Here is a 13,456-nt window from a genome sequence, read left to right as displayed (position 1 = left end):
CCATCTTTCCCAACATCAGGGTCTTTTCCAGGGAGTCTTCTCTTCTCATGAGGTGGCCAAAGTATTGGAGTCTCAGCTTTAGGATCTGTCCTTCCAGTGTGCACTCAGGGCTGATTTCCTTAAGAATGGATAGGTTTGATCTTCTTGCAGTCCATGGGACTCTCAAGAGTCTCCTCCAGCAACATAATTCAAAAGCATCAATTCTTCGGCGATCAGCCTTCTTTATGGTCCAGCTCTAACTTCCATACATCACTACTGGGAAAACCATAGCTTTTACTATATGGACCTTTGTTGGCAAGGTGATGTCTCTACTTTTTAAGATGCTGTCTAGGTTTGTCATTGCTTTTCTCCCAAGAAGCAGGCATCTTTTAATTTTGTGACTGCTGTCACCATCTGCCATGATCATGGAGCCCAAGAAAGCAAAATCTCTCACTGCCTCCATTTCTTCCCCTTCTATTTGCCAGGAGGTGATGGGCCCAGTGGCCATGATCTTCATTTTTTTGATGTTGAGGTTCAGACCATATTTTGCGCTCTCCTCTTTCACCCTCAATAAAAGATTCTTTAATTCCTCCTCACTTTCTGCCATCAAGGTTGTGTCATCTGCCTATCTACATATTAGTAAGTATAGAACACTCTAAAAACATGTTTCAAATAGGCATTGGCCTTATTGCATCTGCAACAAAGAGCTACTTTAGCTACTCCTTTTTTATACAAACACAAAGAAGTCCAGTAAATTCTAAGTATTATTTTCTGTTGTATAAGTCTTAATTTAAGATCCATCGATACCTTTGATACCGAGGCTAAAACACTTTCCCACTGTCTGGGTCATCTTGAAAGTTCCAGTTCTTTGTTCCAATTATTTCTTAGCATCCGTATATCAAACTTCATATTTACATTTTTCTTTCAATCTATAAATCAAATCAAGAAATATAATTATCCATATTTAAAGATATGGATCATATTCAATAATAATATTTGTGGATAAGAATCTATCATATGTATTTAAATCCAAGTTCAGTAAATATTACCTACGTACATAGTCTATTTCCAAATCAACCAATAAGTCAGAAATAACAATTGTAAAATAATAAAAATAAGAAACACAACTATATATTAAATTAATGCAAAATAATTATATATGAAAAAACGTATAAAATATATAAAAAAGCTAAAACAAGGTTGATAAAAAAGAAGGAAATAGAATGAATGAATGAAAGAAAGAAAAATATTTTTTAAGGGAAAAATAAAAACTTTATTATAGCTAAACAATAAAAAAGAGAACAAAACTAAATAAGTGATGGAATTAATACAGAAATGAAAAATAAATATATGACTTCCAGAATGTGTTGGCATTGCTCACAAAGTCCCCTCTTCGCTGTCAAAATATTGAGAGTAATTCCAAGCCTTAAGGATAAGTTTCCTAGCTGGCAATAATTTAGATACAATATTGTCCAGTCCTTGAAAATACCAAGCTTGTTCTGGAATTCTTCCCAGACTGTCCTGATAAGTTGATGCAGTAATGGCAGAGTGCTTCAGAGTTTGCCTATTTTCTTTGCTTTCTTTTCTCTTTTCCGTCTGTGGATGTATTTACCATAATGGTGGAGACTTGTTTGCGATGCAAAGTGGAAAGAGAGACGGGGACTGCTGCAAGAGATTTGTCAATGTTTTCAGGTTCTGCAGGGGATGTTTAACTTATTGTAGATTTGATTGTACAGTGGTACCTCAGGTTACATACGCTTCATGTTACAGACGCTTCAGGTTACAGACTCCGCTAACCCAGAAATAGTACCTTGGGTTAAGAACTTTGCTTCAGGATGAGAACAGAAATTGCGCGGTGGCAGCGGGGGGGCCCCATTAACTAAAGTGGTGCTTCAGGTTAAGAACAATTTCAGATTAAGAACGGACCTCCGGAACGAATTAAGTTCTTAACCCAAAGTACCACTGTATTCAGAAATGCTTCTGCATTTTCAGAAACCTCAAACTTATGAGCTTGGTCCTGATATTTTTATGCAAAATTTTGCTGGGAACAGTGTGAAATTTTCCAGTTGCCAGGCTTTGGGGAATTTTTTCCCCTTGCAATGAAACTTCTTGGGTGAAATCTGAGAAAATTATATCTTGCTGTCCTCCCATACAAAGGGTGAAGAAAGGGACATTTGACGGAAAATACTTAGGATCTTGTCTCTTACATTAGTTCACAGAAATTGAGCAATTATAATGTTGGAATGAGTCACAGTTTTCCATCTTGTTACCAGTATAATCTTGACTTGGTTTATTTCTCTCTCTCTATATATATATATATGAATATATATATATATATTCCATATAGAAAGTTACTTTTGTTACGCAACAATTATATTCCAATTCAACCAAACTAGTGACTTCCCACTCTCCCAACATCGATGTTTATAACCCAAATTACATACAATCACATTTTAAGGTTCCATCTTATCTAATTTCATTCTCTCTAACATGTTTCTTAATACGTTCTGTTATTTTCTTACACTTCAAACCCCACTGTGGTATTCACATAAGGGAAATAACTTTTTATATAGATTAGTATATTCCAATCTTCTTTAAAATATTCTAAATTTGTATCTTTTATCAATGCTGTCAATTTTGCCATCTCTGCATATTCCAAGATTTTCATCAGCCATTCTCCCTTTGAGGGTGTTCTCTTCTCCTTCCATTTCTGTGCATAGAGAATCCTTGCCACTGCAGTCACATACATACGGTAAATACTGCTGAGGCTTTCTTTGGGATTTCGCTGTCTAGTATCCCCAGCAGGAAGGATTCTGGTCTCTTAGGAAAAGTCACTTTATTCCCCCCCCCCCTTAATTTCATTAATATCATGTCCCCAAAGGTCTTTGCTTTTCTGCAGGTTCACCACATATGATAGAATGACCCCTTACATTTCCAATTAATTTCTCATAATTTTCACATAAACCTACTTCAAAGTTTGACCTTTGTTCTTCAAATCCATTTTTAAAATCTTTTTTAAAATATAGATTTCATTTAATTTATGATATTGGAACCAGTTACCCACTGAGTTCACATTACCCACTGAACTCACATTCATTGTCCTGAAAACTCTTTAATTCTCTTTATATAGCCCATTTGCATTGCATATTTGTTTATGTGCTCAAGTCTCCATTGGTGATAACCATAAGGAGGTTTTATGTTCCAGAAGACTTTTAGTTCTCCTCCACACCTCCATCAGACTCCTTGATTTGTTTGATTTCAATGCTTTGATTTTCCAGCAGAGATAGCAGCTTTTAAAAGAAGTCTTCCATAAGTGCTTCTCTTTGTGAAGGAGGGCATCTGATGCCAATTACTCTTTACTTGGGATTCCAAGAGTGAGATCTGCTTATCTGCAATACTCTGATTCGCTTGTGTAACCATCTCATGCATATTCAAATGTTGTTCAAATTCATTCTTTTTTTTGTGCAGCTCTGAAAGCTCTGTTTTTACATCAGCCATATCTTTTTTTAATCTCAGCGAGATCTTTCTGCATTGGTTTGTAAGGCACTAGTATTTATATCATTTCCAGCCGCCTCCCCCCCCCCATCTTTTTTTGGCTCAGCCATTGCTTGCACAGTTGGGTTTGTTTCTTACTTAATTCTGGTATTCATAGTGCTCATAATTAATCCTCTTCAAGATTAGGGGTAGCGTGGAATAGGAAAGGAAATATTTACCCAAGTAGTGAAAGTCTTTGTTCACACAGTCTGGTAACTTAGCTGTCCCGAAAATACTTAGCAGCCAGGAGAGGGGAGTCAGTGCTCATGGCACCATGTCCAGGCCAGAAGGGTTAATTTTCTGATACTTACCACAACATGTATCAATGAAAGACAGCAACATGTCATTGGTAAAAATGAGTATTTGGCACTTTGTCGTTGGAGCTTTTGGATACTACTGTGTATCAGATTTCATACATCTGTTATGTCATATACATGTTCATACATGTAAACAAGTCTACACAAGGAGAAGTACATTATGTAGCGCTGGCAGGAGGGAAAATATAATTTTTAATTTCAAGGTCACAACCTCATATTCCTAAGAGACAGTATCAGACCAGACGCTAGAGCAACCTTTCGCAACCTTGGGTCCACAGATGTTTGACTAAAACTTCCATAATTCCTGACCACTGATCCTGATAGCTAGGAAGGATAGGAGTGCAGTCCAAAAGCATTTTGGAGCCCAGGATTGAGAAAGGCTGCTCTAGAGGCTCAGTTTGAACATGCAGATTTCTGGAGAGGAGATGGCAGCTGCTGTGCTTCTTCCCCCAGTTCTGCTGCTGCTGTGCTCTCTGGGGCTGAGTTGTGGTTTGGCTTGGCTTAGCATGTCACCTGATTCCAGGTTTGTGGTTGGTCTGCTCCAGACAAACTATGAGCTATAAACAAAGAACAAGACATGGTTACAGCTTATGGTGTGTCTAGAGTGAAATAAACCACACCCCCAAGTTCAGATGATGGGCTAATGCCAAACCTAAGCTACCTGGCTTAGACTTAGGTAGCAAGGCAGCAGGGCCAAGGGAGGAGGCGCAGCAGTAACAATCTTCTCTCCAGGGCTGTTTGTAATTGGGTCTATACACTGAAAAATCACTAAAACCTCTTACTTTAAAAAAGCAATCTTCTCTCCAGGAAACTGGGGGTTCGCACTAAGCTAGATCTTTAGATGGAACTGAGAAATATTAAATGCCTTGGTGTCATGATCAACATTTTAGATGCTTGAGGTTTTTCTAATTGGGATTCCTTGCTTGATTTTATGTGTCGATGTTATCCTGCATACAAATTTGATCAGATGAACTATTCAAGCTTAATAGCAGTTTTGACAACTATGCTTTTGTTTTTGTTTAACTTTTAGGAGCGACTTCTGATGAGTCTTTTGCCCAGGAATGTTGCCATGGAAATGAAGGAAGATTTCCTGAAGCCACCTGAAAGGATTTTCCATAAAATTTACATTCAGAGACATGACAATGTTAGGTAGGACTGATGCAAGCTTGCAAAATGTAAAGTCTTACAGGCATCTCACATGCACATATAGTGAAGGGTCGTCTTAGCTGATTCTTCTGGGACTGTAGCAGTTCAAAGAATGGAGTGGTGGCTTTGCTTCTAATTCATTGAAGGGGAGAGGAGTGAAGTGAAGGCACAGGCACAAGCTGAGGTGCTCCAGAATAGGTCTGAATCAGTAAAAAAAAAATTCTAATTATTATTAGGGGAATACCATATTTTTCACCCTATAGGACGCACCGACCCATAGGACGCACCTAGTTTTTTGGAGGGGAAATAAAGAAAAAAAATTTTATTCCCCCCGCCCAGGGGCTCCCTAGGCTGCGGATATCTGCCCGAAGCGCGGGGCGCTCTGCTTCAGCGCGCCCCGCGCTCCAGGCAGCAGGCTGCTATCCGCAGCCTAGGGAGCCCTGTGGGAACTCCCGCAGGCTCCCCAGGCTTGCTGATAGCTTCCTGAAGCCTGGAGAGCAAGAGGGGTCAGTGTGCACCGACCCCTCTCACTCTCCAAGCTTCAGCGAAAGCCTGCATTCGCCCCATAGGACGCACACAGATTTCCCCTTCATTTTTGGAGGGGGGAAAGTGCGTCCTATAGGGCGAAAAATACGGTAAGTTTTCTTTCAAAGCTGTGAACCTCGCTTTTTGCATGCAGAGCATGCAGCACAGTGCCCTAGTGCAGTGTTTCCCAACCGGTGTTCCGCGGCACACTAGTGTGCCGCGAGATGTTGCCTGGTGTGCCGCGAGCGAGTCCAAAAAAGGTTGGGAAACACTGGTTTCTCTTTCAAAAAGGAAACGTGGGTTAAAGCGGCGCCGCCGCCTCCCACTCACTTTCCTGCTCTGGCTTCCCTAACAGTTTTCCGAGTTGCGTCACTGGATCCAGCCCCCTTTTCCACATGTGACACGGGGCTGGAGGGAGGGAAAGAGGGCTTCACGTCGCGCACAAAGGCAGCCTCCTAGAAGCGCTCTGGGCCGGCGCCGTTTCGCCGAAGTCGCCGGAGGACCCCCACCCTCAGCTCCTTCAGAAAGGAAGCCCCGCCCCTCGGCTCCCTACGCCGCCAGGCAGGTCAGCTGACTGACGAGGACGTTCTGCGGCAGCGGCCGCCGCACAACCACCGCAGTTGCTGGCAGCGTCCGCAGCGCAATAAGTAACAGCGCCTGGTGCTGCCAACTCTTTCTCTCTCTCTCCCGCCCCGCCCCCAAGCTCTCGCGCGCCCCGCATCAACATCGCCGCGCGCAGCTTCCCGAGCTCGAGGCCAGCCGCTGCACGCACGCGCCGGCTCGTCATCGGCTCCGGTTGTTGCCTTTCTCCGCCGAGGTCGGTGGACCCCGAGCCTAGGCTTCCTTCCCGCACCCCGCTTTCCGAAGACCGCACACCAGTTGGGCCAGTACATATTCCCCTCCCGTGACTGGAGCGGAATAGCCCTTTCTCTTCTTCCCCAACCCTTGTCGTTGGAGGAGTCCCTCAGTCCCTCGCTTTGCTGCCTCCTCCCCCCCCCACCCCCAAAGCTTGGAGGTTCCCCGGCAAGGGGGAGGGAAAAAAATTAAAAGTTACACTTTCGTGCGTCCCTCCCGGCGTGACGCTGCGCGCTGACGTCACGGGGCTGTAATGGTGGTGTGCCTCGAGATTTTTTTCATCAAACAAGTGTGCCTTTGCCCAAAAAAGGTTGGGAAACACTGCCCTAGTGGAGCCCCAGCCTCACAGACCATCTCTGGAAGTAGCCCAGAAACCCACTACAATATTCCTGGCCCTGTTTTGGATCCCAAATGCCATTTGGAATAGAAACTCACCCTGTCCCCATGCCAAGCATCATCAGTGTAGCGTTTTTGCTCACATACAAAGGCATATACAGTATACAGGCCTCGGTCCTGTAAACCTAAAGGAGCATCTCCACCCCCATCATTTAGCCCGGACACTGAGGTCCAGCGCCGAGTGCCTTCTGGCAGTTCCCTCACTGTGAGGAGTGAGGTTACAGGGAACCAAACAGAGGGCCTTCTAGTGGCGCCCGCCCTTCAGATCTCAAGGAAATAAGCAGCTCTCCTATTTTAAAAAGACTTCTTAAGGCAGCCCTGTTTAGGGAAGTTTTTAATATTTAATGCAGTATTGTTTTTAACATTTGATTGGGAGCTGCCCAGAGTGGCTGGGGAAACTCAGCCAGATGGGCGGGGTATAAATAATAATATATTATTATTATTATTATTATTATTATTATTATTATTATTATTCCTATCTCTGCAAAAACAAATCAACTGAAACAGCCCTTGTTTAACTTGTTTATAGGTAATGATCCTGATATGTACCACTTCTGTATCAAACCACCCATCTATTCTGTACACAGGATTTGAGTTCTTCTTTCTTCTTTTGTTTTCCTAAGGTTCTTTTTATGAAGGTTGTTCTGCTGTATTTTACTTTATGGCTGCATAGAGCTCCCAGTTAGAATTATTTGCAGCTGTTGTTTTGTTTACTCACAGCGAACTCTCTCTGTGGTTTGGTTCTCAAAGTCTTTGAACTTAAATCTATTTGTTTTATGCAAAAAGAATACAGGAAAGAATTCTTATAATCACCTCTGCTCCCAGTAGTAAAGCTGCAAAGACCATGAAAGCCTCAGAGCACCATATCAAAAGAGAAAGATCAAGGAGCTAAAAGCTGACATGAAAACTGGAACCAGAATAATTGCCCAAGAAGATATAGACAGGAGCCTATATATTTCAATCTAATCATGAATATGTGTGTCAGAGTTTCACATGTATATGCACATAAAACAAATTTGGAATTGGTTTAAAACATCAGTCTAAAGAGAACTTGAAGTCCATCTGACCTCTGAAAGCTGTGCTCCTCAATCCGAAGTTGCTCAACAGGGAGGAAAAGACACTCTGAACCTGCTGAGAAACAGTCTGAAAACAATCCCTTCACATCTTCCAGAATTCAGTCCTGGTATTGCAAATAGATTCTGGGGCTGATCAAGTTTACAGTTTCAAGTTTGCAGCTATCCCCACTACCACAGGAACCCAGATCACCAGCAGTTCTCTGCTTGAGATAATGGCTCTTCCAAGAGCAGCAAGGAATAACTCCGGGTGCAACAGTGGGAAGTCCAGGAACATATGAATTCAGGAGCTGGATCTCTTTTCCTTGTTTGCAAACACACTGTGTAAAACTTTTATCTGCTGAATTTCTGCCTATTCTACTGGTATTATACACAGGAACCTTATCAGATAATAGAGGCTAGCTGTAAAATTGACCCTTTAGATTGACCCTGTTTTATTTCAGAATTTTTGAGCTGGCAATATATAGTGAATCCCTGCTCACCCTGTCAGCTGCCTCCAGAACCATGCATTTCATTCTCGGCTGTCGCCAGCATTTCACATGCCACCTACCCAACTGTCCTCACAGTTTGTGTCCTGAAAAGCCACCCAATATTACCACCCTATCTTCTTCCCTCCCTCCCTCTGCAGCCCAGCCATTGGCCTTAGGAGCTCGAAAAGGTTCCTGGCCCCTGCCTCCACCAGCCATGCTTGCACCTACCTAGTCCACATCCAGGAATCAACACTCGGCTGTTGATGTTCCATGGCTTAAACGTCAGCTTGACATACAAAAATAAAGAAGGTGGAGCTTTTCTTTGCATGGAGATAAAAGTCATGCATTGAGATACGCTTGTTTAATTTCTGCATGTTTTGATTCCATTAAAGCACAGCAGCAAAACCAGTAAAGCTGGCAATCTTAAAAGTAAGTCCCATTGCAGCCAGTTTTCCTCCCTTCTGAGTCAGCTGGTTTGAGATGCCAGCTGAGGGATAGCATGTGATGGCATTAGATAAAGCAGTCTAGTCAATGAAAACTTACACCATAATGAGCGTTTTAGGCTTTAAGTGGCACAAGACTCTTGAGTTGTGTTTGCTACAATAGCTACCCTCTGGAAAAGGTTTAGGATGAGATACAGGATATTTTTAGTAAGTCTGCAGCTGTTTTATGCATGGCAGTTACCCATCTTTTCAGTTAGAGAGGATGCAAGGAGCTCTTTCCTGACTCCCGGATTATGAGCATCCAATTTCCCCAGGAAATCAAAATAGTAGCAGAAGTTTCTCTCTTAGGAACAGATGCAGCAGTAAAGGTGAAATCACATACAACATATGGTTTCTCCCACAGCAGAACTTACATAAACAGGATGCAGATGATGCTCTGGAAGAATTATTGTGGTTGGCCATGATGTGATGGTTTTCCAAACTTTGAAAACTGCTTCTCTCTTCAGTGTCCATGATAATATTCATCATTAACATGTAAGAGCTGCATAGCTGGGATTTAAGCAGGCTACAATAATGGGCAAATCATAAATTACACAAAACCACATCTTGATAGTTGAGAGGATAAAACTAGAAACTAGATAAAACTAACCACTAGAAAGATGTGGTTATTTTCACATTGTGTGTGTGGTGAACTTTATTAACCTCTCTGCTGGGTTTCTTTGCCAATGCTATATAAGTATATATAATGTGAGTTTACTGTGCATATTTTAAAATGTGTTTTCTCTCTAATTTTCCCGCACCAGAGAACTTTTGTTAAGCAGCTAAAGGGCTAAAATTGCACGTTACAGCACAGCCTTCTGTACCATTTCTGTAGTATTTGCCCAGTAGCTGCTTCTTTACTGCAAACAAAGTAGCCTTGTGAGTGAGAGATTTGCAGTGGAAAAATATGGCTTGCCACTTTCCCCCTGAAATCTCCCTCACATTATTTCCCCCTATGTGCCTCCTGCCTCATGTTTATGAGGTGAGCATTTGTATGGAACACCATTGGGGTAAAAGTGCCTGGAGGAAGGATTACAGTAAAAGTGGCAGGAAGAAATGAAGTTGCTGCATATTACACCCCCGCCTGGTCTTGCCTACAGAGGTGGTTGGCTAGTGCTAAACATAGCTGCATTATAATGTGTACTTAGGCCCTTAGTCTGCAAGTCCGGCTCCTCTATTTCAAAGTGTCCTTCAGGATGGTATGCAACTTATCCCTGCTGCAAGGTGCTCTGATGTTCAGCACTGCAGGACAGCCTTGTGCTGGCTTCTGGTTCTGCACTGCCTTAATGGAGGCAGCCCCCATGACAGTGGGAGAGAGTAGGCGATGGAGAAACCAGGATGATTGAGGGTAATTATCCTTTCAAATTCCCCCCAGGGATGGCGTACGGGCTTCACTTGCAGTTCATTTCAGTACCTGGCTTTCACTTTGGCATGGAATGCAGGGGCCAGGGAAGCATTGACTGCAAAAGCACTTTGCCTGCCGAAAACCTTCCAATGCCGCCATTAAGAAGCAGAGGTTCTCTTGTTAATTAGAGCTTAATTGGACTAAAGTGCAGGTGTGTGCTAGAAGAGATGAGATCACAAACTGTGGAACAAACCAACTGCAAGGATTTTAAGGTTTGAATTTGAGATAAGACTTCATTCGGTGCAAAAGATGATGGGGTGGGGAGCCTACGGTTTGTTTGTTTGTTTAAAGTTTTTCTCTCTACAGTTATGATTTGGCAACCCTCCCCTGAATGTTAGTTCAAATTATACTTGTACAAATGAGGATGGAAGAAATTGGATTAAAAATATGGATGATAACATCAAAAGGAACTGTGTGTGTAAAAAAGGGGGAAAGAGAGGGAAGCTCTATTTTGCAAAAGTTTTACAATGGAAACATAGAGCTGACACTTCACCATCCTTTATTATCTACAAAGTGAATTGAATAACACTAAGAGGACTTGGAATTTAATTTAATTGGAAGGATAATTGGCCATATATCTCTACCTGGAAGGATGAAAGGAGTCTATGAGCTGCCAAGGAACTGATAAGGTTCTATATTGAGTCATCTGCAATATATCCGACTCTTCTTCCCAGGCGAGGGGAAAAAATAGTGACAACAGTTTATTTACCAAGGCAGAGCGACTTTTGCATCTGTTGTTAAAGTTCTCGGTGCAAAACAATGAAGCACAGGACAGAGCGATGGAGAAACTTCGGGAACAACAATGGGATACTATCTCCACCCAAGGCACGATGGATAGCAGTAACAAACAGGGGAAAGAAAGACATAACATCTTACAAGGACAGAAAGAAACACCACGGACAGAATAATTGCCGCACACAGGAAGAACAAGGATATAGTTTGAGTCCCTCACTTGAAGTTTCATAAATCATTTAGTGTGACAACACAAACAGAAGTTATTAATACTGCAGTTGTTGTATAAGGGATTATTATTATAACTAGAATGTAATTGAAACTAATAAGATTTTGGACCGCAGAAATAAAGAGAACCAGAAAGCCATCAAATCTAGCATCTGGGGGGCCACTTTAAATAAATTATATAATTTGGTATTTAAATGATTGGTATTAATAATTGTATTATAAACTGGCATTGTTATAATGAGGCCGATTGGAATGTAATTGAAAATTAATTGAAATTTATCGGGGGGGGGGAGGACAGCCTCGTGCTGACACACTCTCTGATCAGGGAGATCTGATCAGATCTTGTTCATTAACTGAACAGCTGTGGCTCACTTGTCCCTCAAGGAAGAGGCAGGACAAGACCTGGAGGAGAGGAGGGAGCCTATGAGGCGAAAACAGAGAACTGTGTGTGAGGGGTATGCTCAAGGAGGCAGATTTGGATCGACGTTCAGACTGTAAACTAGTTTGAAGTTTAAAGCCCAATTTTCAAAGTATCCTTTTAATGCAAACCCTTTTCGCTTTAGATGACAGCAGGTTGGTGAGAGTTGAGGGCATTTGTATGCTTCTAGTTTGGGAAGCCCCCTTTCGCTGCTGTCGTTAGAAGACTGGGAATGTGATTTGGCACCCAAGTTATAAGCAATGGCCACGTAATAACCTCTGTCTTAATGAAACCTCTGTTTGTCCCATGGCCAGAAGGCCCTGATCCAAGTGGTTTCCCTCTTGCCCTGCCTCTTTCCTAGTTAGTCTGAGATGAGGCATGGCAAGCTTGTTCGGCTCTGTTTTTGGAATTAACCAAGGGACAGGAAAGTAGGCTGCAGCCCAGGACTAGGACAGACCTCTGTCACTGTATATCTGTGTATGCTACATGTAACACATAATGAAGCAGTAATTTGCACCAACTGGTTTGCCACCATGAGGCAGCCTGCTGTCCTTCCTGGACTTCAGACAGCTCCCTCCAGCCCACTCAGCACAGGCAGAAGGAGAGATAATGGGAGCAATAGTGAAAACATATGGAGGACACCAGGTTGAGAGAGGCTGCTCTGGGCCATTGCATGGGTCTGCCCCAATGTAAAGTCATTGAAGACTGCAAATTAAGTAAAGTGATTTGCGTTGTTACTTAGCCTTATATTTCACCTGCAATCCTTCCAAAAATATGTTGGGATAAACACTGCTAATGCCTCTGCATTTCCTTTATTCTCTTTGTAGCATATTGTTTGCAGACATTGTGGGATTCACCAGCTTGGCATCGCAATGCACTGCTCAAGAATTGGTGAAGCTTCTGAATGAACTCTTTGGGAAGTTTGATGAATTGGCTACCGTAAGCATGTACTTTTTCCTTTTAAAAATTATTTTGAATTGATTTTTTAACAATGTGGTTTGTGTGTATGTCAGAGATTATGCACATCTAAGGCATGAAATAGACTGATTGCTAATCTAGTTCCCACAATAAGGCCCATGAATCACCACACATCCCTGAGGTTTCTGTGAAATCATTTATAGTTTTGGATTTCAGCAACAGAGTGGTAAGAAAGTGGTAAGAAAAAGAAATTAGAGCTGGCATTTTACGAGTAATTCATCACCAACCGTAGAGCTGCCATTAATGGGATTTCAAAGGCGGAATTGATATCTGTTGGGAAATTCCAAAAGGTGGCATTTTGTCTTGGATCTTAGGCAAGTCAATTGAAAAATCATGGTTTGGGGGCATTATTGTAAAAAAAATGAAAATAGAAAACAACTTTGGGGGTGTCCTGATTCTGAAATACGGCAACCGGATCTGACTGTCCTCCCAGCAGCTGCCCCAGCTTGCCTCTTGAGGTGCGTCCCTCACCAAGTCTTAGGAGCCTGCAAGTTAGGCTGCCTGGTAGAGTTTAAGGTTAGGAACTGGGTGAAGTAATATTTGCCAGTTCTGTACTCACCACCTCATGAATGGAAGATGAAAATCACAAGACGCTACCATTTGTGTCCACTTTGTCAGTTTATTTCATCTTCAAGGATAATATGACTTTTTAACTTGGCTGTTAATGACTGTTTGCTTAATGAATTATTTCCAGCTATAGTACTGAACCTGGTACAGTGGTACCCCGCAAGACGAATGCCTCGCAAGACGGAAAACCCGCAAGACGAAAGGGTTTTCTGTTTCGGAGGCGCTTCGCAAGACGAATTTCCCTATGGGCTTGCTTCGCAAGACGAAAGCCCATAGGGAAATCTCCGGGGACCTGTTTTAAATTGCTGGCGGTCGGGAGCAAAGACTTTCGCCCACAGCCGGCCTTCAGAA

The 13,456-nt window shown here is 42.4% G+C and overlaps 1 protein-coding gene across 2 annotated transcripts in view; it reads left to right on the top strand.

Annotated features, from left to right (window-relative positions):
• The window catches only part of ADCY1 (adenylate cyclase 1), a 221,327-nt gene that overhangs the window by 131,254 nt on the left and 76,617 nt on the right, over positions 1–13,456 (top strand). For both annotated transcript variants that reach the window (XR_003709045.2, XM_028749778.2), the window contains exons 3-4: positions 4,861–4,979; positions 12,388–12,499. Coding sequence is in view for 1 of the 2 variants with exons in the window: in XM_028749778.2 (XP_028605611.2) it covers positions 4,861–4,979; positions 12,388–12,499 (231 nt within the window). In the remaining variant the exon portion in view is untranslated. The remainder of the gene's footprint in view (positions 1–4,860; positions 4,980–12,387; positions 12,500–13,456) is intronic.

Source organism: Podarcis muralis, chromosome 12 (assembly GCF_964188315.1).
Source record: "Podarcis muralis chromosome 12, rPodMur119.hap1.1, whole genome shotgun sequence".
In the NCBI taxonomy this organism is placed as follows: Eukaryota; Metazoa; Chordata; class Lepidosauria; order Squamata; family Lacertidae; genus Podarcis; species Podarcis muralis.
This window is presented reverse-complemented; position numbering and strand designations above follow the sequence as displayed.